Source organism: Fundulus heteroclitus, chromosome 23, assembly GCF_011125445.2.
Source record: "Fundulus heteroclitus isolate FHET01 chromosome 23, MU-UCD_Fhet_4.1, whole genome shotgun sequence".
NCBI lineage: Eukaryota > Metazoa > Chordata > Actinopteri > Cyprinodontiformes > Fundulidae > Fundulus > Fundulus heteroclitus.
The window spans coordinates 21,761,768-21,786,517 of NC_046383.1; the positions used below are offsets into that span (position 1 = coordinate 21,761,768).

Below are 24,750 nucleotides of genomic sequence, written 5' to 3' on the forward strand. Positions count from 1 at the left end.
TAAGGTGCAGAAGTGTGTGAGGACTACTAGGATGTTAACAAGGTATGTGAATTGCAAGCAATTCTTTCCTCTCTTGGTAAAGCAATAGACAAATTTTGAGTCTGCTGCAAAATTAAGGATTGCGATGGCTGGGAATTAAACCCAGGTCAACTGCTTGGAAGGCAGCTATGCTCACCACTATACCACCATCGCTACAGAAAACAGTAAATTTTGAGAAAAATTTCCGCTTCAACTGATAAGTCAGGGATGGAGTTTGACAAAAGTGCGATCAAGGTCTTTGTGTATCAATATGTGCATTGCACCTTTAAGCTGCAGAAGTGTGTGAGGACTACTAGGATGTTAACAAGGTATGTGAATTGCAAGCAATTCTTTCCTCTCTTGGTAAAGCAACAGACAAATTAAGAGTCTGCTGCCAATTTAAGGATTGCGATGGCTGGGAATCGAACCCAGGTCAACTACTTGGAAGGCAGCTATGCTCACCACTATACCACCATCGCTACAGAAAATAGTAATTTGTGAAGAAAATTTCCGCTTCAACTGATAAGTCAGGGATGGAGTTTGACAAAAGTTGCGATCTAGGTCTTTGTGTATCAATACGTGCATTGCACCTTTAAGCTGCAGAAGTGTGTGAGGACTACTAGGATGTTAACAATGTATGTGAATTGCAAGCAATTCTTTCCTCTCTTGGTAAAGCAACAGACAAATTTTGAGTCTGCTTCCAAATTCAGGATTGCGATGGCTGGGAATCAAACCCAGGTAAACTGCTTGGAAGGCAGCTATGCTCACCACTATACCACCATCGCTACAGAAAACAGTAATTTTTGAACAAATTTTCTGCTTCAACTGATAAGTCAGGGATGGAGTTTGAAAAAAGTTGCGATCTAGGTCTTTGTGTATCAATATGTGCATTGCACCTTTAAGCTGCAGAAGTGTGTGAGGACTACTAGGATGTTAAAAAGGTATGTGAATTGCAAGCAATTCTTTCCTCTCTTGGTAAAGCAACAGACAAATTTTGAGTCTGCTTCCAAATTAAGGATTGCGATGGCTGGGAATCGAACCCAGGTCAACTGCTTGGAAGGCAGCTATGCTCACCACTATACCACCATCGCTACAGAAAACAGTAATTTTTGAACAAATTTTCTGCTTCAACTGATAAGTCAGGGATGGAGTTTGACAAAAGTTGCGATCTAGGTCTTTGTGTATCAATATGTGCATTGCACCTTTAAGCTGCAGAAGTGTGTGAGGACTACTAGGATGTTAACAAGGTATGTGAATTGCAAGCAATTCTTTCCTCTCTTGGTAAAGCAACAGACAAATTTTGAGTCTGCTGCAAAATTAAGGATTGCGATGGCTGGGAATCGAACCCAGGTCAACTGCTTGGAAGGCAGCTATGCTCACCACTATACCACCATCGCTACAGAAAACAGTAATTTTTGAGAAAAATTTCGGCTTAAACTGATGAGTCAGGGATGGAGTTTGACAAAAGTGCGATCAAGGTCTTTGTGTATCAATATGTGCATTGCACCTTTAAGCTGCAGAAGTGTGTGAGGACTACTAGGATGTTAACAAGGTATGTGAATTGCAAGCAATTCTTTCCTCTCTTGGTAAAGCAACAGACAAATTAAGAGTCTGCTGCCAAATTAAGGATTGCGATGGCTGGGAATCGAACCCAGGTCAACTGCTTGGAAGGCAGCTATGCTCACCACTATACCACCATCGCTACAGGAAAAAGCACTTTTTGAGAAAAATTTCCGCTTCAACTGATAAGTCAGGGATGGAGTTTGACAAAAGTGCGATTAAGGTCTTTGTGTATCAATATGTGCATCTCACCTTTAAGCTGCAGATGTGTGTGAGGACTACTAGGATGTTAACAAGGTATGTGAATTGCAAGCAATTCTTTCCTCTCTTGGTAAAGCAATAGACAAATTAAGAGTCTGCTGCCAAATTAAGGATTGCGATGGCTGGGAATCGAACCCAGGTCAACTGCTTGGAAGGCAGCTATGCTCACCACTATACCACCATCGCTAAAGAAAACAGTAAATTTTGAGAAAAATTTCCGCTTCAACTGATAAGTCAGGGATGGAGTTTGACAAAAGTGTGATCAAGGTCTTTGTGTATCAATATGTGCATCTCACCTTTAAGCTGCAGAAGTGTGTGAGGACTACTAGGATGTTAACAAGGTATGTGAATTGCAAGCAATTCTTTCCTCTCTTGGTAAAGCAACAGATAAATTTAGAGTCTGCTGCCAAATTAAGGATTGCGATGGCTGGGAATCGAACCCAGGTCAACTGCTTGGAAGGCAGCTATGCTCACCACTATACCACCATCGCTAAAGAAAACTGCAATTTGTGAAGAAAATTTCCGCTTCAACTGATAAGTCAGGGATGGAGTTTGACAAAAGTGCGATCTAGGTCTTTGTGTATAAATATGTGCATTGCACCTTTAAGGTGCAGAAGTGTGTGAGGACTACTAGGATGTTAACAAGGTATGTGAATTGCAAGCAATTCTTTCCTCTCTTGGTAAAGCAACAGACAAATTTTGAGTCTGCTGCCAAATTAAGGATTGCGATGGCTGGGAATTGAACCCAGGTCAACTGCTTGGAAGGCAGCTATGCTCACCACTATACCACCATCGCTACAGAAAACAGTAATTTTTGAGGAAAATTTCCGCTTCAACTGATAAGTCAGGGATGGAGTTTGACAAAAGTGTGATCTAGGTCTTTGTGTATCAATATGTGCATTGCACCTTTAAGCTGCAGAAGTGTGTGAGGACTACTAGGATGTTAGCAAGGTATGTGAATTGCAAGCAATTCTTTCCTCTCTTGGTAAAGCAATAGACAAATTAAGAGTCTGCTGCCAAATTAAGGATTGCGATGGCTGGGAATTGAACCCAGGTCAACTGCTTGGAAGGCAGCTATGCTCACCACTATACCACCATCTCTACAGAAAACAGTAATTTTTGAACAAATTTTCTGCTTCAACTGATAAGTCAGGGATGGAGTTTGACAAAAGTGCGATCAAGATCTTTGTGTATCAATATGTCCATTGCACGTTTAAGCTGCAGAAGTGTGTGAGGACTACTAGGATGTTAACAAGGTATGTGAATTGCAAGCAATTCTTTCCTCTCTTGGTAAAGCAACAGATAAATTTAGAGTCTGCTGCCAAATTAAGGATTGCGATGGCTGGGAATCGAACCCAGGTCAACTGCTTGGAAGGCAGCTATGCTCACCACTATACCACCATCACTACAGAAAACAGCAATTTTTGAACAAATTTTCTGCTTCAACTGATAAGTCAGGGATGGAGTTTGAAAAAAGTTGCGATCTAGGTCTTTGTGTATCAATATGTGCATTGCACCTTTAAGCTGCAGAAGTGTGTGAGGACTACTAGGATGTTAAAAAGGTATGTGAATTGCAAGCAATTCTTTCCTCTCTTGGTAAAGCAACAGACAAATTTGGAGTCTGCTTCCAAATTAAGGATTGCGATGGCTGGGAATCGAACCCAGGTCAACTGCTTGGAAGGCAGCTATGCTCACCACTATACCACCATCGCTAAAGAAAACAGTAAATTTTGAGAAAAATTTCCGCTTCAACTGATAAGTCAGGGATGGAGTTTGACAAAAGTGTGATCAAGGTCTTTGTGTATCAATATGTGCATCTCACCTTTAAGCTGCAGAAGTGTGTGAGGACTACTAGGATGTTAACAAGGTATGTGAATTGCAAGCAATTCTTTCCTCTCTTGGTAAAGCAACAGACAAATTAAGAGTCTGCTGCCAAATTAAGGATTGCGATGGCTGGGAATCAAACCCAGGTCAACTGCTTGGAAGGCAGCTATGCTCACCACTATACCACCATCGCTACAGAAAATAGTAATTTGTGAAGAAAATTTCCGCTTCAACTGATAAGTCAGGGATGGAGTTTGACAAAAGTTGCGATCTAGGTCTTTGTGTATCAATATGTGCATTGCACCTTTAAGCTGCAGAAGTGTGTGAGGACTACTAGGATGTTAACAAGGTATGTGAATTGCAAGCAATTCTTTCCTCTCTTGGTAAAGCAACAGACAAATTAAGAGTCTGCTGCCAAATTAAGGATTGCGATGGCTGGGATTCGAACCCAGGTCAACTGCTTGGAAGGCAGCTATGCTCACCACTATACCACCATCGCTACAGAAAATAGTAATTTGTGAAGAAAATTTCCACTTCAACTGATAAGTCAGGGATGGAGTTTGACAAAAGTTGCGATCTAGGTCTTTGTGTATCAATATGTGCATTGCACCTTTAAGCTGCAGAAGTGTGTGAGGACTACTAGGATGTTAACAAGGTATGTGAATTGCAAGCAATTCTTTCCTCTCTTGGTAAAGCAACAGACAAATTAAGAGTCTGCTGCCAAATTAAGGATTGCGATGGCTGGGAATCGAACCCAGGTCAACTGCTTGGAAGGCAGCTATGCTCACCACTATACCACCATCGCTAAAGAAAACTGTAATTTGTGAAGAAAATTTCCGCTTCAACTGATAAGTCAGGGATGGAGTTTGACAAAAGTTGCGATCTAGGTCTTTGTGTATCAATATGTGCATTGCACCTTTAAGCTGCAGAAGTGTGTGAGGACTACTAGGATGTTAACAAGGTATGTGAATTGCAAGCAATTCTTTCCTCTCTTGGTAAAGCAACAGACAAATTAAGAGTCTGCTGCCAAATTAAGGATTGCGATGGCTGGGATTCGAACCCAGGTCAACTGCTTGGAAGGCAGCTATGCTCACCACTATACCACCATCGCTACAGAAAACAGTAAATTTTGAGAAAAATTTCCGCTTCAACTGATAAGTCAGGGATGGAGTTTGACAAAAGTGCGATCAAGGTCTTTGTGTATCAATATGTGCATCTCACGTTTAAGCTGCAGAAGTGTGTGAGGACTACTAGGATGTTAACAAGGTATGTGAATTGCAAGCAATTCTTTCCTCTCTTGGTAAAGCAACAGACAAATTAAGAGTCTGCTGCCAAATTAAGGATTGCGATGGCTGGGAATCGAACCCAGGTCAACTGCTTGGAAGGCAGCTATGCTCACCACTATACCACCATCGCTACAGAAAACAGTAATTTTTGAACAAATTTCCACTTCAACTGATAAGTCAGGGATGGAGTTTGACAAAAGTGCGATCAAGGGTTTGTGTATCAATATGTGCATCTCACCTTTAAGCTGCAGAAGTGTGTGAGGACTACTAGGATGTTAACAAGGTATGTGAATTGCAAGCAGTTCTTTCCTCTCTTGGTAAAGCAATAGACGAGTTCAGAGTCTTCTGCCAAATTAAGGATTGCGATGGCTGGGAATCAAACCCAGGTCAACTGCTTGGAAGGCAGCTATGCTCACCACTATACCACCATCACTACAGAATCAACTATTTTTGAAGAAATTTTTTGCTTCAACTAATAAAGCAGGGATGGAGTCTGACAAAAGTTGCTATCTAGGTCAAAAACGGATGGCTCTTAGATTATCCATCAAAACTGAGTGTTTGGGGCTTGCTAATAGCAAGTTGCTATGCAGCCATATGGAGGACATTAAACACCAGGAGAAGCTTAAGAAAAAAAGATTCACACGTTGCACAAATACTTTTTTTCCCCAATAATCTAATACATGTTAGTTAAGATGAAATAACCGGACAGTTGTACACACACAAAAAAATTAGTTTATATAAATTGGGCCACCTTGGATGGCTTCCAAATGTACTTAATTTAATAGCGTCACAACGCATGGCACAGCACAGGAGGGCCAGCAACTCAGGGCAAGATTTAGCGGTCCACCTTCAGCTCAAGAACAAAGGGCACTCTTTTGACGACAATGATGTCCAGATTTTGGACAGGGAGAACAGATGGTTTATAAAGAGGGGTGAAAGAAGCCATCTTGGTCAAACGAGAAAAGCCATCACTAAACAGAGGGGGAGGATTGCGCTTCCAACTCCCCAGTGTTTACAGCTCGGTCCTCCAACTCATTCCAAAGAGAGCAGTTTCATCATGATTCAGGAGTCCAATCACTCCACTCATACCAAGCAATAGCTTCTAATGACCCAGGTGGGTCATTGATTTGCACCTGACTTAGAATGTGCCTAAGAGGATGGGCCTCCATGTCCTTAAAAACAGCAGCGCACCAACTGCAGGCTGCCTTTCTTTTTATTTATTCAAACTCTGAAATGGTGAGTTCCAATTGACTCTTTTGAAAGTTCAAATTCAGTTATGTCCTTTAATATAGCACCGCATTTCCAAGAACAGTTATGCACAGACAGGAAAACACATTATGATATGGTAATGTTTTACAAGAACAGTAAAGAAAGTGGTGTTTGAAGGTTAAAAACAAACGATAAAACAGTAACAATGGTAAAAAGTAAAACATATCTCTTTCTTTGAAGGCACTGCTAATGTAGCCAGTTTTACATTTAAAATATACATGGAGATGCGTTTATAAAGTGGGAATATGGCAGTTTTCCTTTAACTTTTCGTACCTGAGGTAAAGGAATTTACATTTTTAAAGTAGTCCCATTACTTTGGGACAGTGCAGCTATATACAAAAGCTAATTCATTTATTATGCACCAATTAATGTAGTGATTATCAACCTTTTTTTCCCTGCAAGCCCCCATCCAATCCCTAGGAATACACAAGCACACCATAGCAAAAAAAAATGTCTAATCTGATGAAAAAGATACATGTTTGACATTTTTTCAGACTCTGTACTCCAGTTTGAAAATTGCCATGATTTGGGTTTTTGTTGGGTTTTTTTCCGGACTTTTTCTAGTACCAGCCCTGTCACCTTTCAGCCACCATCCTATCAGCTCTGTCCACTCGTCATGCCTCAGGTGTACTGCTGCAGTTCCTGTGTGTTCTGCCAACTGGACTCTAGTTCCCTGGTCATGTTCAGCCCTCACTGATGTGTGTTTCCAGGGTCTGCGTGCTGTTCTGGTCACCTCCTGCTTTCATCTGGTTTGTCCTGTCACCGACTGCAACCCCCGGTCAGTCTGGTCATGCCTGCCTGCATTGTCGACCACTACTCATCTTGTCAATAAACTTTTTAAAATGTAAGTCAGTTGCCTGCATGAATATTGGGTTATCTTGTATTACGCATAACAGAAAATGTATTTTGGTGCAGTATCTCCAGTTAGGCCTCATTGCAGAGTGACTGTGTTGACGATGAACTGGAGTTCTAATTCAAAATGCAACAATTTACAGATTATATAAAGTAGTTGGTGAAAATTTTTTGAAATCCAGGACACTTTTTTCATATCACCAGCAAAAAAACAACTTGATGTGTACAGAATCTGATGTCAATGCATCCTTATGTTTCAAGAATAAGAATAAGCCTGACTAAGTGTAGCATGGTCCCTGGGCTTTTGAGGTCTGTGGAGAAATATTGTTACGGTGTAGAACGTAGCTTACAAAGTCCAGTAAAGACTGAAACAGCACCATCACCAGTGCTCAGCACATGCTTCATAGAAAGTTTAGTTTATCTGAGTTGTAAACATCACTGATTGTTACATCTGAGCCGAGAGGAGGAGCTGAAGGAAAAGTCATTCCTTTCAGCTCAAATCTCGGCTCAGCATCTGAGGAGAAAACATCTGAGCTGAAGGTGGGAGCTGCTGCAGATCCCTGAGATGTTGGAGGTCCAACCTGAAAACAGCAGTTTGGTAGAAAACATAAAGCAGGATTAGTGTAAAAAGCCAATAATATACCTTAGATTTGAAGTTCTTGAGAATTTTGTGTGTGTGTGTGTGTGTGTACCTCGGAAAGGGGAGGATACATCAATGTAGGATGTGTAGGGTACATAGCGGTATTAGGCTGTGACGGCTGTAAAATAAAAAAACAAATAGTGGGTCATCACTGTAAAAAATGGATAATTATGCAGGAACAGTGCAACTGTTGCTGATTTTGAATTAATTACATTTATTTATGGCCTCAGATAATGGACTTGTGTCTGTACTTGTCCTGTTAGATCTCAGTGCTACATTTGACACAGTTGATCACAATATTCTCCTAGACAGACTGTAGGGATTAAGGGGAAAGCATTAGGCTGGTTAAAATCCTATCTGTCAGACAGATTCCAATTTGTTCATGTTAATAATAAATCTTCCTCAAACTCTAGGATCACCTGTGGAGTACCACAGGGTTCAGTCCTTGGACCAGTTCTCTTTACTATATATGCTTCTGATTGGCAAAATTATCAGACAGCATGGGATTAATTTCCACTGTTATGCTGATTTCTACTGTTCTCCAGTTTTGCATTACATTGAAATGACTGATGTCATTTCAGCTTTTAACTTTTTGCTCTCTTTTTCTTCATAGTAGGTACACCTGGTCTGACATTCTGTTAACTGACATTATTCCAGAGAAGACAGATCACCCGCTATTACCATCTAATGTAGAACAGATTACTGGATCAATGTGTGCTTCTGTGCTTTTTTGTTTCTCTTGGTGTGTCCCTGCTCTTTCTTCTGTAACCCCCAGTCGGTCAGATGACCGTTCATACTGAGCCCGGTTCTGCTGGAGGTTTTTCCTTCCCGCTAATGGATGTTTTTTCTTTCCACTGTCGCTTCATGCTTGCTCAGTATGAGGGATTGCTGCAAAGCCATGGACAATGCAGACGACTCTCCCTGTGGCTCTACGCTTCTCCAGGAGTGAATGCTGCTTGTTGGGACTTTGAAGCAATCAACTGGTTCCCTTATATAGGAAATTTTTGACCAATCTGTATAATATGATTGATTTTGACTATGTAAAGTGCCTCGAGATGACATGTTTCATGAATTGGTGCTATATAAATAAAATTGAATTGAATTGAATATTTGATACTGGTGCTCGAAACTTTGGAGCTATGGTAATAATGTAGCTTCTAGGGCAATGACACAGTTTAAAAGCTAGGTCAGTCTTGTTGTTTTCAAAGTGTTTTATAAATGAAATAATCATTTTAAGGTATGGGAAGATTTAAGCCACCTTAATACTTAAGAATATATTTGAACTGAATAGCTGCACATTACGCTATTGCTATTTACTACAAATATTTTCCAGTATTGGTCTAATTTAAAAATGGCCACCTTTTTTACATTAGCTACTCTCTAATCCCTTCAGTCAAACTTACCGGTGGTTCAATGGAGACAGCTGCAGGTTCAGTATAGGCTGGAGGGTTTACTGGATGAGGGGGGTAAACTGAGGGATATGGTTGATTTGAGTAGCTTGGTCCTGTTGGCTGATTTGTACCCTGCAATTTACAAAATTACATTGTTTTTATGCGTTTTTGCTATAAAAATATATCTTTAAATAAAAATAATTTGGGCAAAAAAAAACAACTTACATGATAGTACACCACGGGTCCTGTAGCGGTTGGAGCCGACTTGTCCTTTTAAAATGTTGAAAGGAATTATGCTTATTGAGTAAAACACTTGATCTTAGTGTCAATTTGAATAAATACGTACATGATATGTAACAGCAGTTCCTTCTGTAGCTGCATCAGCTGATTTGTCTTTTTTACAGCATCTCTTTTTACAAAAGCAACAACAGCAGCAGCATATCCCCAAAAGGAGAGCCACGACAAAAACAACAATATATGTGTTGACATTGCTTGCATGATGAGATTCTGTAAGAACAGAGATATGACGAGAGGCTTTAGTCTGAATCAGTGATACTTTTTAATAAGAAAAACTATAAATGTACTGTGACTCACCATGGAAGACCTCCACCTGGACAGACAAGGCCAGGTTGCCTTGTTGGTCTCTGAACTCAAAGGTACCAGAATCCGTAGATTCAACAGGGTATATTTGAATGCCATAACTTTGAATAGTAATTCTCTCAGAGAATATGTCGTCACCATGGACCAACCGGCCATCTTTCATCATCGTCACCCATTCATCTTCTGTTTCTTGTTTAAACGTCACAGTCCACGGTCCACCAGTGAAAGGATTTGTAATCAAGAGATGCTCATTCACTTTTGGATCATAGAAACGGGTGTTCTCTGTGTTTCACAAATTAGAGATCAGAGTAGTATGTGATTTGTGCAGATCAGTTTAAAAAACTCTTGCAACGATGTTCTTTGAAAATATCCTAGTTTTACCTTTTACTGTGAGTAGTATCCTTGAGTCCAGACTCTTGTCTCCTCGCCTGAAGTTGTAGAAGCCGTTGTCTGCCTGAGTAACCCCAGGGATTCTCCAAACATTGCGCTGAACGTTTCCTCTTCTTCTATCATTATTGAGACTGTTTGTTCTATTCCACAGGATTAATGGTATGTCTTTGTTGTCAGGTGGATTGTACTCCAGGTACTGGACCTTGTCAGAAATGACGTACTCTAAATTGTGCATGTAATCCTTAAAGATCTTTTCAGCACAATCTGAAAATACAAATTAATATGATAAATGTAGGGTAAGCCTAAAATAGAAAATAAATAAAATAAAACAATTCTAAAAAGCTTGATAAGAAATTATAATATATTGTATTCTTTTATTTATTTTTTTTGCTATTTCTCTTGTGTTTGGAAAACTCAACCGATGTGAAAGAAAATTACATACTCAAGAGTTTAAGAATGGAGAGCAAAGAGAAAATGAGTATCTTCCGTTAAAACATTTGGTGGCAGATGATTTTGTCAACATTGGGTACTATAATAGATTCCATCAAAACTTAAAGCTTTAAGCTAAGAATGAATAACTGACACAACGATGTGTGCCAAAATTAATCAAGACTCATTGATCCTCAAAAAGTACAAATTCAATGGAATCTGTAAAGATTAGACATCTTATCATATCTCCAAGTCCTCTTAAAACCCGACAGTAACACACATCATGACTGATTCAGCTATAAACAGGCGGCTTTAAACAAGCATGTTTACAGCTGATAATTATGCTAGATAATCAGATCTCATGACTTTCCACTGGCTAGTTTTTTTGTCCTGTTACTGAGAACCGATGGACCAGAACGGGTGTAAACAGGTATAAGCAGCTCTAAAATAAATGAAAACTCACCCAGCCCTCTGGGAATCTACTGATTGTTATAATTCAATCAGTGTAATTATTCATCTTGACTACCGATAAGCATTTCATAATTGCATTTAAACTTTAAGATGTCCTTGCATGATTTTTTTTTTTTATTTCTATTAGGGCCAAATTGGGTTTTTGGAATATTGTTATTCAATACAACTATTAATCCATCCATCCATTTCTATACACGCTTTTCCATGCAGGGTTTCAGGGTCAATAAAACTAGCTGCCACTAATTCGAGCAACAAACAAAATGGACTGAAAGAAAAACTAAATATAAACAATGCATTGAACAAACGTTTAATCTCATCTTGGCTCAGCAAAGTATTGTACCACATTTCTGGTTCAGCCATTCAAAGCGTTATGGTCAACATATTGAAAGATTCAGCAAGAAAAAAACAACCCCTCAGTCTATATGACTTACAACAATGTAGCTTCACACACAGATAAGATGTGAGTGCCTAACTGGCCTGCCATCAATTCTGATTTATTTTCTTTTGCAGGTAAATCATTAAGAAAAGCAGACAATGAAGATGACAGACTTAGGAAAAGGTAGATCAGGTGTTTAGCAAAGTCATTTGTAATTAAAAGTGACATTCAATAACAGGATGTGACAAAAAAATGTTGACATTTGAAGTATTTCACTGAGTTTGACAGTTGAAGCCAATACTTTTGAGCCAGACAGAAATCCTGTATTTAAGCAGGTTTGCTTCAGTTTTGTGGCAACAATTATCCTAATTGATTCTTTGTTGATTTCTAAATGAAATGTACTTGATAAAAAAATTAACGAGCACTGCCACATAAATGACATGAGAGGGTAAATTACTTTAAAGAAAGCGTACATACTTTTATATATACTTATAAAAATTTTTGGAATCTTTAATAAATGAACAGTTGAAATAATTTTTGTGTTTCAAGAGCCTTTTATGGGAATTCCAGTCATGCGTTAGGAAAGGTCATAGTACCATAACAGCAACACTTAAGGTGATACGATATCATGACAGCTCTTAACAATAAGCAACATTGTTCAGCACTTTTCATTGATTTATCAAAAACCTTTGACTCTGTAAACCACATTTTACTCAAAGAGAGACTGATCAATACCGAATTGTCTAAAAAGGCAGTTAGATGGATGTGTAATTATCTCACTCACTGGTCCCAAACCGTCAAATCAGATTATATTTGTTCTAATATTCTCTCATTAACTAAAGGAGTGCCCCAAGGCTCTGTTTTGGGACCACTCTGATTTACCACTTTTGTGAATAATGTTGGCCAGGATCTTGTGGACATCAATTAACATTTTATGCAACTGATCTGTTTAGCTACAGCTTTGCAAAAGAATCTTATTGCCAGAGTCTCTATATTACAAAATGCTTTTAAAATAGTTCAGAACATGTTTATACAACTGCATCTTACTTTAAATGCAAATAAGAGCAAGTTGATGTTAAGTCTGCAGATAAGTCTTCCAATTGTCACTTTTCAAGGAGCAGAAATCGAAAGAGTTAAATCTTTTAAATAGCTAGGAATTTTAATTCATGACAATCTTAGTTTTAAAGGACGTGTTTAAGATTTCGTTAGGAAACTGAGACTGAAAATCGGCTTTTACTTCAGAAATATGCTATTTTTTTCTTTCAATGCAAAAAGGAAACTTGAAGCTGCAATATTTACACCCATTCTGGATTACGGTGACCTCATTTATATGACCTCATTTATATAACTACCCCAACAAGTACTGAAACTACTGGCCTCTGTTTATCATGCCTCATTGAGGTTTATTACAAACTGTAAGCTTCGCCCACTGAATTGTTGTGATCAGTGTTGCTGGCTTGGCCATGACTCCCTTGAAAAATAGATTAGTAATCTCAATGGGACTTTCCTGGTTAAAAAAAAAGGTTAAATGAAAAATGAAAAAAAATGAAAATATTTAAGTCGCTGAGTGATCAAAGTATTGAAACCCTAAGGTCCAAGACACAAATCTTCCCAAATTTGAATCCCCACAGGAGCATCTTGGAGAGGACTGATGATCTTAATACACTGAAATAATTTTCTGTGCTTAAGCAATTTCCCAACTCTTCTTTTATAGGCTTTATATAAAAGAACATAGCAGAACAATAAAATCACATCTTCAGTCATTATTTGAAAATGCAAAGATTAGTGTAAGGTTCTCACCAAGTATTTTTAATCGGAGCACTTCAAGTGAACGTTTACCACCAAATGATACCTCATAAACTCCTTCATCCTTTTTAGTTAAATCTGTGAGACGGACTGAAACATAGGAAACTTTGAGTCGTGGGTCCTTTGCCTGAAAAACAGGAAATGCAAATTGGTTTATTCAGCAGAGAGAACACAATCAGCTACAGTGCCTTGCAAGGTGTTCATATAATTAGAATTTATGCTGTCTTTTCATGTTACAACCATGAGTTTGTCCATTTATCCTCACTGTTCTTTGCAAAATAGCTCAAGCTTAGGCAAATTGAATGTAGAGTATTTCTGAACTTCAATTTTCTAGTCTTTCTACAGACCGGGGAGTGGCGGCCTAGCAAGACCCATGGCTCCATATTGCTCAATGGGCATCACTGAGTATAGCATCCCCATGCTCCCTCATAAGGTCATACCCATGGCGATCTACAGTATTGGTTTTATTCACACACAATAAAAGTAGGCAAAAATATTCAATTTAGATCTCATCTGACCAGATGACATTATCCATAAACTCCAAATTTTTTAAGTGTACAGACGTTAGTTATCTCGTGAACAGATTTTCCCACTTGAGCTGCGGCTTTCTGCAGCTCTACCAGAGTTACCGTGGGTCTCTTCGCTGCTTTGGACGAACGCGTCCCCTGCTCAGCTTGTCAGCTTAGGTTCATAAAAATGTCTTGGTAGGTTTGCAGATGTGAAGTACTCTTACCATTTTCCCATGATGGATTGATGATCACTGTATGATATGCTCAAAGACTTGGATTATATTTGATTAACTGTGAGGATCATGTTCTTTGATTTATCCTGTGCATTTGACACAATTCATCGTGATTTGCTTTGTCAGAAACTACAGGAGACTCAGGTGGAGGCCTCAATAATCACCTGGATCAGAGACTACCTGAAGGCTGAAGGTTTGTGTGTCTGACCAGGAAGTCAGCAGCACAGGAGCACTACAGGGGGCTGTATTCGCACCATTCATTTTTACTCTTTACCTCAGATGTCCAATACAAGACAGACTCCTGTCATCTACAGATACACTCAGGTGATTCTGCAGTCGTTGGATATATCAGTGTTGGAGAGGAAGCTAAGTGCAGGGAGCTGGTGGACCGCCTTGTAGCGTGGTGTGGAAACAATCATCTCATTCTAAATCCAAATAAGGATTCTTCATAAAACGAAGATAATTATGGACAGTCCTAAGCATCTTCTTCATCAGACTGTTGTAATACATCAGTGTCTTCAGTCAGAATGTCTCAATATGTGCTATAAGACAGACCGCTACAGGAGATCCTCCCTGCCTGCAGCCATCACCATCTAAAACAAGTTGCTGCCCCTGTAATATGAGTTGCACCATCATTTAACTCTGCTTTGGGATAAACAAAGTATAACTGAACTGAATTCAATTCAATTAGTGAACTAGAATCAGTTATTTTAAACAAAATCCTTGGTCTTTTAGGAAAATATCTTGTAGTGAGCTTGAATGAGACAGATGCACCAGATGCCAATTTAGCTAATTTCCAACAAAATACGACAAATATTATTAATCATAATTTTTTCCCCAGAAAACTGCAGTGTGTCCGCTTCAGGAAATTAAAAAAAAAAATACTAACAGAATTTGGAAAATTCTGTTAGCATTGCAAAGTTAGTATTACAGCTTTGGGAAACAGCTTGTTTCCCAAAGCTGTAAGGGCTATTGCCTCCTGCTCAGGATCAAATAAACCACCAGCCACGTTCATGGCCTGTTATATGACCAGAAAAATGCTGCTGGTTCAACAGATCCTTGACCCGATGTGACTTAGTTACACTGTCTCTCACTTTCTAATGTCTATTTGCACACTTCAGTTTCTCAGGAAATGTCTGTTTGAAAAGCCATGCAAATTGCACACTTCTGTTACTTGAAGATCTAAATTTATTGCACAATATTCACTGTGTCTATGCGTGTATCAACAGGGTGTTCATGTGATACACTCATGCAACTGCACAGTAATCTATATTAGGGCTGTACGATTTTGCCAAAAATCTTAATTGCAATATATTTCAACATAATTGCGATTTAAAGGTATACTATGCAACCGGCGTTGATTTTCCAGCAAGGCTCCCCCCAGAGGGCGAAAGTAAAAGTGCACTGTCGTAAATATGCTCAGCTGTTCTCCTGGTTTCTCCGTCAAGTCAGGCGCGGTTGTTTTGAGCTTAGCAGACAGGCGAACGCAACGAATACAAAAGTCGAAAAAACGGCAGTACAAACAATGACTAACACAGTGAAAGTATGAACATGCACACAGAGAGTGAGAAACCATTCCAATGCAGTGTTTCCCCTAAGAATTTGCTTACCGGACGACCGGCGGAGCGGGGGAGAGACGAGCTTTGCGCCGATGACCGGCTGAGCGGAGCGGGGGGAGACAAGCTTTGCGTCGCGGAGCGGAGCGGGGGGGAGACAAGCTTTGCGCCGCGGGGGGAGACAAGCTTGCGCGCATATCGAGTTAGTTTTATTTTTTTATTATTATTTTTTTGGAATGTCGGCGAGGCCGTAGCGTGAGGGAAACCCTACAATGTTACTTACAATCGCATCAGCAAAAACGCAAGGTCCGCGTCAGCCTTGCAGCCTTCTTTTTCTTTTAGTTCTCGCCATTCTGAAAAAGCTTGCCCGATGTTCACCCGTGTACGACTCCTCTCTCTGTCCAGAGCCGTTTTGCTCTTTCTTGCCTGCTCCGACATGGGCTTTCGCTGTTTTCTCCCTGGTTCCGCCATGATAACTGCACAAATATCGGCACTGCGCTAGCAACGAGCACGCCTTTCACTGGGGGCGTGTAGCAGTTCTCGCCGTAAAGCAAGACCGACTCTCGCAATGCACACGAGACTGCTGAGCCTGTGAGTGCGGGCCGAGTGCTCCTACAATTGCAAGTACGGTATTTCCCCTACAGACCACCAGGGCGGCCGAGAAAACCTTAGTTCGACCTGAAATGACTCATTTAATCATCCAAAACGGTATGAAACACATTAATTAACTGAAAAATGTTGCATAGTATGCCTTTAATTTAGACATTTATCTGCATTAACCACAAGCAAAAAAATGTCCTGTTGATAAAGATGTTTGTAAACAAGGATTATTTAAAACAAGAAACTGTAACTGTTTTCATTAATCAAAATATTATTATTGAAGACAATAGGTTTTAATTGTCTTGGACATCAATCCCTGTTGAACATATAGGGCAAAGTGCAACCAACAAACAAGTCTATGTATTAGACAGTGTGACTGGTACTTAACGCTATGGTGAGATTCCTGAAAGTTCCTGGTAAAAGCAGTATGATTATACAAACACTGCTGCAGCTCTCTTCCCTTCCATTTGGAGGCAAACCCACTTTAAACATATTAGAAGATTATGTCTTCTTGTGTCTCTGTGTGAAGTGTAATCTGTGTGCATTCTGAGCGGAGGCCTGTCTCATTATAACGCATAATGACAATAAAGATTCTTGATTCTCAAGTCCCTTTTGCAGCACTGGATTTCATTTTGGGATGTCAAATTAAGGAGGCTCGATCAAAATACACCCTAAACTTTTGTGCTAGGTGCTTTATCTCATAACGTCCCAGTCATATATATTATAGTTTGTCTATATGTAACATGCTAAACCGTTAAAAGGTTCAAGAGGTATGAATACTTTCACAAGGCAAATAATTATCACAAGCAGTTGATTATCAGCATTAGCTTGTCATAATTTGATTCATACAACAGTGAGCTGTAGGAAATACAACAACAAGGTTTCTCTTAGTTGTTATCACACACACACATCTTGCAGTGGGTTGAATACTTATAAATAGGTAAAAATGAATCTACAGAACAGAGTGACTACGGTCATTGCCTTTTTATTATAATAAATAGTTATGTGCATGTTGTTTTCATTTGACAACCTCACCATCGCCATACACAATTATGTCCAGTCTTAATACGAAAGCATCAACACACAGCTCACCTCCCCATCCTCGAATAGTATTTTCCTTTCGCCTCCATTACTTGGAGTAAAATACAATGGCCCTCTCCAAAGCAGTGAACGAGTGGTTTCCGGGAACTCAACCTCACCGCCATAACAAGGTCGTTCATTCTTTTGCAATCTAGCAAGGGAACCTATGGAAGAAAAGTAAAAATAAACAGGAAAGGAAATAATGAGTCTCGTGGGAAAAAGTTAACCATTAAAAGGTGACACCCAGGTTCATTGTAGCGTTTCCGATACGCAGCCTCCTAATCTCTGACTAACACTGTTGAGTCTTGCTATCACTTTTATATTGCAGGGTTAGGCACTCCCATTTTGTTTGATGCCTCATTTGACCAATCGAGTTAAATGTATTTTTTGTCCGTAGCCAGTAATATCCATGGAGCATCATGTAGTGTCAAGTCATGTACCACGACTCTCAAACATTTCAAGCCAATCAGCTCTGACTATAAATCTGAACCCACAGGCATCTAGCTAATTAAATATCTGTCACCTGGGTGTATGGCACATGGGAGCAAGTTTTAAAATGCCTCCACAGGCAGCTTACTTAATCAGTAAATTACATAGAACCTTTCCTAACTATTCTTTTTCCATATATAATAGTGTAATTACTATTTATGCTGCTCATATGTTAATAATTATACTTTAGTTACAATGTCGGAAAATTATTTTCAATTTTTTTTTTCTATAGTGCCAATTCACAGCACATGTCATCTCGAGGCACTTTGCAAAGTCAGTTCCAATAAATCATACGGACATATTGCTTAAAAGGTTTTCTATCTCAGGAAACACAGCAGATTGCATCGGGTCATTGACTTGCAGCATTCACTCCTCCTGAAACGGGACATAGCCACAGTGGACAGTGGTCTGCATTGTCGATGGCTTTGCAGCAATTCCTCATACCGAGTATACATGAAGCGACAGTGGAGAGGAAACTTGCCTTTAGCAGGAAGAAATCTCCAGCAGAGCCAGGCTCAATGTGGGCGGCCATCTGCTACGACCGGCTAGGGTCTGAATCCAGGTATAGGAGAGAATTCCTCTGAGTATTACCTTTCATCAGAGCCCTATTGATGACTGTATGTTGAAGCATTGGATAGTTGCAGCCATTTGAAGAATGTTGTATGTTCTATATAGACATAACTACATTTTTTGTATTGTTTTAATTTTTGAAATTAGAGACTTTATTCTACAGATTAATTTCATTTCCATGTCCATACCTTCAGCCTTTTATGTGCTGTTACGTAAAAATAAACAATACGATTTCTGGCAAACCATAATTGTCTATATTTATTTGTATTACAAACTTAAAAGCTTTATAATAATTACAGTTGCAATATGTTGCAGTGCCAATATTGTACAAATAATATATTATCTTCAGAAAGAAACGTCTCTTGTACTCCGAAGTGTACAGCATCTGATTTTATTTGGGTGTGCCTCAAGCATTTTATTTTATTTATTTATTTTGTGTGGCCCGTCAACAGGTAAGGTTCATAAACCAAACACACAGAAAATTAGGAGAATTAGCCTATTTCAAGAACATTTGATGAATTTCCTGAAGACACAACTAAAGAACACTAAGCGTTTATTTGTTTATCATCGCAATGGTTATAAACAACTTTCCTGACATGCACTAAGGACACTGAAGTCAAGACATTTAGTGCTGTAGGTGAATGTTTAAAAACAAAATCTCAAAAAGTTGTTGAAATTTATTTTAAAAATGACATTTGTTTAAGATTTATGCTTGAACTATTTACAGTCAAGTTAGTCTTTATTAATTATGTGGTAATTTAAATGTTTCACTGCAGCAACTGATAAAACGTGCACTGAATTGCAGTTTTTGGAAACAACTAAAATGTTGCTCATTATGTTCACATAAATGTGTTTATCCAGGATGTATGGCTTGTCTTTAATTTCCAGTGATACCTTTTTTCCCCATTTTCACTACCACTAGACGGCGCATGGAAAGATATGCCGACAGACAAAACATGCAGTACACAATGTCCTGCTGATCATAAGATTTTAAAAGAAAAAGCAACTTTAAATACAAATGATTACTAAGTGAGTGCATTTGGTTGCTTTAACTGTTCGAAGCCCGATGGATAAACAACTCCTGAACGGTCAATGTAAATTTATTTTAAAGAAAATTATCACTCAATATATTTTCGTCTGTTAAATTAGTTTTACTCACCACCGAAGACACTGAAGACTGTAACCAACAATAACAACATGTCCCTTGGAGAAAGACGGAAAAACAAGAGTGACATTGAAGAGTGGCCACTGTGTTACTATAAACCCGTCCTTAACTCATTTACACGCCTCAGTAACAGCGCAAGTAAAACCTCAAAAAACACTTTGATCCGGTTTTTCGACTAGTCAAATATCATGGGCTCGAAACTCTCGCGAGATGTAGATGCATGTTTATGCTTGTCTCTCCCTGTAGATTTGGACAGATTTTTAAAAGAACGTTTAACTTTGAAAACTCCTCATCAAAGTGCAAAGTGTTTTAAACGCTTTACACACGTTTTACCATGGCTGGAAATACATGTTAAACAAATGACACGTTTATAAAAACATAGTGACCGCTCCTCGCTGTCACTCTCGTCTTTCTCCAAATGATATTCTTGTTAGTTATTATTTTCAGTGCCTTCTGTGGTGAGAAAAAAAAAGTCATTAACATACAGCACAAAATTATATTAGTGGATGGTTTTCTTTCAGATAAACTTTATCAATTTTTAATGGGTTATTTATCCTTCAGACTTTGAACAAAGTACGCAACTGAATGTATCTATTTCGAAATTAGCTACATTTACGCCACCTAGCGGTGGCAAAGCTGAAAAACATGCTGCTTGTCACTGGAAACTAAAGCAATAAATCCTGGACAAATTATGATTGTGATATTTAAAGTGGCCTAGCACGTGCAACCAATATACATTTTAGATTTTTGCTAACTTACACAGTAGTGTCCGGAGGGGGCGTGGGTGGTTATATTGTACTGTACATTGTACTGATAGGGACCTGCTGGAATGAATGAAGAAGTTTTGTTATAAGGGAGTGCGAGAAACAAAAAATTAAATATTATTGCAGCAGTGGAGTATTCAATGATCCTTTTTAAAAGGGAGTCAGAAGCTAACATAAAAAATACTCTTATTAGATACATATAAATAAAATAAATAATGTCCAGGAACCCAAGAGAATTAAACAGACAGTGTTAAAATTCATCATGGGAGGAAAGAGGTCCAAAGATCTGTGATGTCTGTTAAACTGTTTTCACATTTTCTGAGAGATTTGTGATGTGATATGAGAAACTAATAAGTAGACATAACCTGTAGCCTTTATTGATCCAAGCTGCATTTTAAAAGCTGCCTTAAGTTGTTGTTCTAATTTAATTGATTAGATAATCATTTTCACTGTACAAAATAAGGTCTTATAACTTCATTTTATAAAAATGAATTAACTCATGTGTTAAAATTGCCTCTTATATTCTTCTTTCTTCATTTTTAAATATTTTTATTTGGAGCTGTAGCAATACGTCCAAGTAAAATTCCACTTTTTTTATTTGTAGAATGATGATGTCAAAAGAACATTATAATGCTACTAATTATCAAATAAGTCAGCTAATTGTTTGTCTTAGGCCTAACTAATTTTTGCCTCACATGAGACTCATTATTCCCTGTTTCTGTTTACTTTTCTTCATCTTTCATCAGGTTCTTCTTAAATTAAGGAAGAGTAAGCATAAAATAAAGATCTAACACAAATTGTGTCACGCAACTACCAAAGTAATAAAGAACAGAAACTAACTACAACAGGAACAGAATCTAACACATACCAAAATACACTATTAACATAAATACTGAACAGAAAACTAAACTAATGACAGAAACAAGGATCTAAGGACGAATAATACTGAAGATGTAAAACATAAACAGACTGCAGGAAGCCCAGGGAGCTACAATAAGAAATCAAACCCCTGGGGATTCTGGCATGAAAAACATTTTATTGATTTATTCAAGGGAACTTTAGGACACCAGCAACATTAAGAGGTGCAATTATTTTCGGTGAATTGCACAAAATACTTGCATGTAATGATATTTAAAGGAGCAATAAGCAATATTTCACTATTTTAGATAGAAAGAACTAAACATATTTGTTGTAAAGAACTAAAGGTGTTTTTTTTTTAGACGTACTATGGTATTATGTCACACAGCATCTACCTGTGTTATTTTCCAGTCTCTTCTTTATGTGCATGTGAACAGCTGACACTCAGGGCTTGAAGTATGTGGCCTATTAATTAATGTGGGAAGTCACTTATGAATACTTACAGCTCAGGTGGGATAATTTGTTGACAGAACAGCTATTAGTTGCCTCTGCCCACCAATTTTCAATAAGAATGAAATCTATGCTTGTCCAAAAAAATGATACATTGAGATTTGTGGTTGTAATTTGACGAAATATGAAAATGTTAGTGTATCAATAGTTTTGCAAGGCTATGTCTGTTGTTTCTGTTTTACAGGCAATGGGTAAAAATCTGACATTGAACAACTCATTAGAAAACCTATAGGTAAACCCACTAATTTAAAAATCAAGGGGCCAATTTTGAAAGAGTGGTATAGAGAGACCTAAAAGTCAACGTGGATTGATATAATTCCTCCTTTATCTTCTGCTCCTCCAGCTAAGAGACAGGAGATGATTCATTACAGTAACTTCAGCCACACCTATATGGAAACCATCAGAGTGGTGCCTAAATTGTTTTAAAATCTAGCAGTAAGGGCTTCAAACATAACAGTGATAAACCGTGCCTCTCATATGGCTCTCCTCCACCCACAACCTACCCCCGCAGCAACACTCTGCCCTCTCAAGTCATGCCACCGCGCCACCAACACCACCACCGACAGACACGCACGCAAACTAGGTCACGGTTGTAGCTGCAGACTTTTTTTTAAGAGCTAACAAACCCAATGCACTGAGGTTGCAGGGTTCTGTGGTAAACTGGCAGCACAAACACAGCTACAGCACAATGACGTTTCTAAGCTTCAAGCCCGCGACACTGAGGCATCTAAACGGACTGCCTGCATGTTCTTTTACTGCAACAAATATCATTCAAACATACCTATTAATAGTTACTGTATCACTGAACATGTCAGAAGTTGTGAATTATTAAATCTGCATGAAGAAAAATTTAAAGAAAAAACAATAACATTAACCCAAATTTGGACTCTTTTAGAGATTGCCATAAAATATGATTTCTATAAACATATTTTGTCTGGGTTTTTTTAATATGAAAATCTTTATTAAATCCACACCTCCCAATACATAACAAATATTGATATTCATGAACCGTCTGAATTTTAACCCTTGAATGCCACCTTCTGCTATCTTCTCTTTCTGTTCTTGGAATAAAATAAAAGAAGTAGATTTTTTTTCATGTTACAGATGTGTGATAAGTTCACAACATTGGTCAGTTTTAGCATATAACTCCCCCAAAACAGTCGTTTTAACTTTAGCTTTAAAATGTTATTCAGTGTTTTTGGCATCTTTAGTTAAGTGGCTAAGAATTGTGCCGCTTTCCGCGGGCAGAGATCTTTCCCAGCACCAGAACCTCCCAAGCCAAACTGGATCTGTGAGCAGAGTTTAACCATCCAAGTTTCTATCTTAAAAATGTCTTAACAAATCCAAGATTGAAAGAGTTAGACAACAGTTTCTGATTAGTTTGCCTCTCATTGAGGCATTTTCAGTGTCCTTGATCATGTGTTACTGTAACAGCAGCAGCTCCTTCTAAAAGATCATTACTAACCTACAGCACAAAGCAGTGGAAACACATTTCACCAATGTGGTGCTGCAGTGATAAATTTATGAAAGCACTCCAGAATTTGCCTTTGGATAATCAATTTCCTACCTATTGCACTAGTTTTATGTCTCCCACTAAACATAAGGAAATATGACCAGTCTAGTTAGCTGTGATAAACATTGATTTTTATTTGCCTATTTTCAACATGTCATCTGTCAAACACAAGAGGGTGCTACACCTTACTTTCCCGTTTGCTAGATCAACCTTGGACTGGTAAATGAAACCTTCACCATCTACAAATCAGAATATAACTGCATGAGCCAGACGGCTCTCAGTTGAAGGCTGAATTAATTCATTAAAAAAATGCAGACTGTCCCCCGAGTAGGCAAACTTAGCCCAATTACTACAGATTTATATTATAATTTCTCAATGGAGTTCAGTTCAGTTCAGTTTATTCGAACAACAAAACAATATAAGATGTGTAAATACAACACAACACAATGAATACATAAACCATAATAAATTGTTCGAAAAGGAATGGGACGAAGTATAAACTTTTAAGTTTCCCATCCCTAATAATTCAAGTGACCTAAGTTGCTCATTTAACTAGTTACATTCACTCTTCCATATTAATCTACCTGTTTTTTATCTTTCCTCGTCTACATATTTATCCAATAGTAATTTTTTGTACCTTCTCTTAAACAAATTTATGTTCACACTCTGCTTTAAACATGGCTGTAAACTATTCCATAACTTCACTCCACTACTTGATATAGTCATTCTTTTCATCGTTGTTCGTACCGTCTTCGTTCTGAATACTGCATCTCCATAAAGTTATATTTTTCATCTCGTTCTTGAAACAATTCATTTATATTTTTAGCCACGAGTTTGTTTTTTACTTTATACATTACTTGCGCTGTCTTAAATTTTACCAGGTCTGTGAATTTTAATGTATATAGCTTTAAAAATAATCGATTGGTGTGCTCTCTAAATCCTACTTTGCATATTATTCTTATTGCTCTTTTTTGTAGTGTACATATGGATTGTAATGTGCTCTTATAGATGTTGCCCCAAACTTCAACACAGTAAATCAAATATGGCAAAAACAATGAAAAATAAAGTATTTTTAGTGAGTTTAGGTACAAAATGTCAAAAATGCATGAATAATGCTAATTATTGTCATCCTCTGATGACAAATGAAATCATTTAGTCAAAATAGGTTTACCGTTTTATTAGTGGGTCCAGTAAATGCCTTGAACGCCCTGACAACTCGCCACTGGAATATAACCTATTACACGGCCAAAAATAAGATCTTACATATGTCCTTTTTATTCTTTGAAGACTCTGGGCTAGTAATTCTTACAGCTGTACCCAAAGTTACACTTACGTTTGACTTTGAAGCAACAGTTCATCTGATCAATGTTAAAGTTTCTAGTTGTCCTGTTTTACAACCGTTTCCTCCACTGTTTCCGTGATACAAACATTCCAGCATTTCTGAATATGCTGTTTCTCAGAAAGTCTAGGCAGAGCAGATTTCAGTGCAATGAAGCAAGCCAACTTCAATGCTTAATTGTACAATATAATTAACATTCGTCTGTTTTATAAAAACTGGGGTTGGATCACAAGTCTGTTACACCAATTGAAGCTGCAGTTTGTTTTTAAAATTTACCCACAGATCCTCTGCTTTGTGTTTTATTGATTCTCCTCAGCTGAAAAGGAAAAGCGTAAAATATGATGATTTTAATCTCTTTATATAGCAACAGTGAACATCTTTTAAATGAGAA

The 24,750-nt window shown here is 38.2% G+C and overlaps 1 protein-coding gene across 1 annotated transcript; it reads right to left on the reverse strand.

Annotated features, from left to right (window-relative positions):
- Positions 1-6,218: 6,218 nt before the first annotated feature.
- LOC105920148 lies at positions 6,219-19,582 on the reverse strand. Its single transcript, XM_012855660.3, has 10 exons — positions 19,370-19,582; positions 17,164-17,315; positions 13,168-13,300; positions 10,083-10,355; positions 9,696-9,983; positions 9,448-9,608; positions 9,327-9,371; positions 9,114-9,233; positions 7,763-7,828; positions 6,219-7,651 (listed from the first exon to the last, which is right to left on the reverse strand). The coding sequence occupies exons 1-10, from the start codon at positions 19,443-19,445 to the stop codon at positions 7,472-7,474; spliced, it is 1,494 nt and encodes a 497-aa protein (XP_012711114.2). The 5' UTR covers positions 19,446-19,582; the 3' UTR covers positions 6,219-7,471.
- Positions 19,583-24,750: the final 5,168 nt, after the last annotated feature.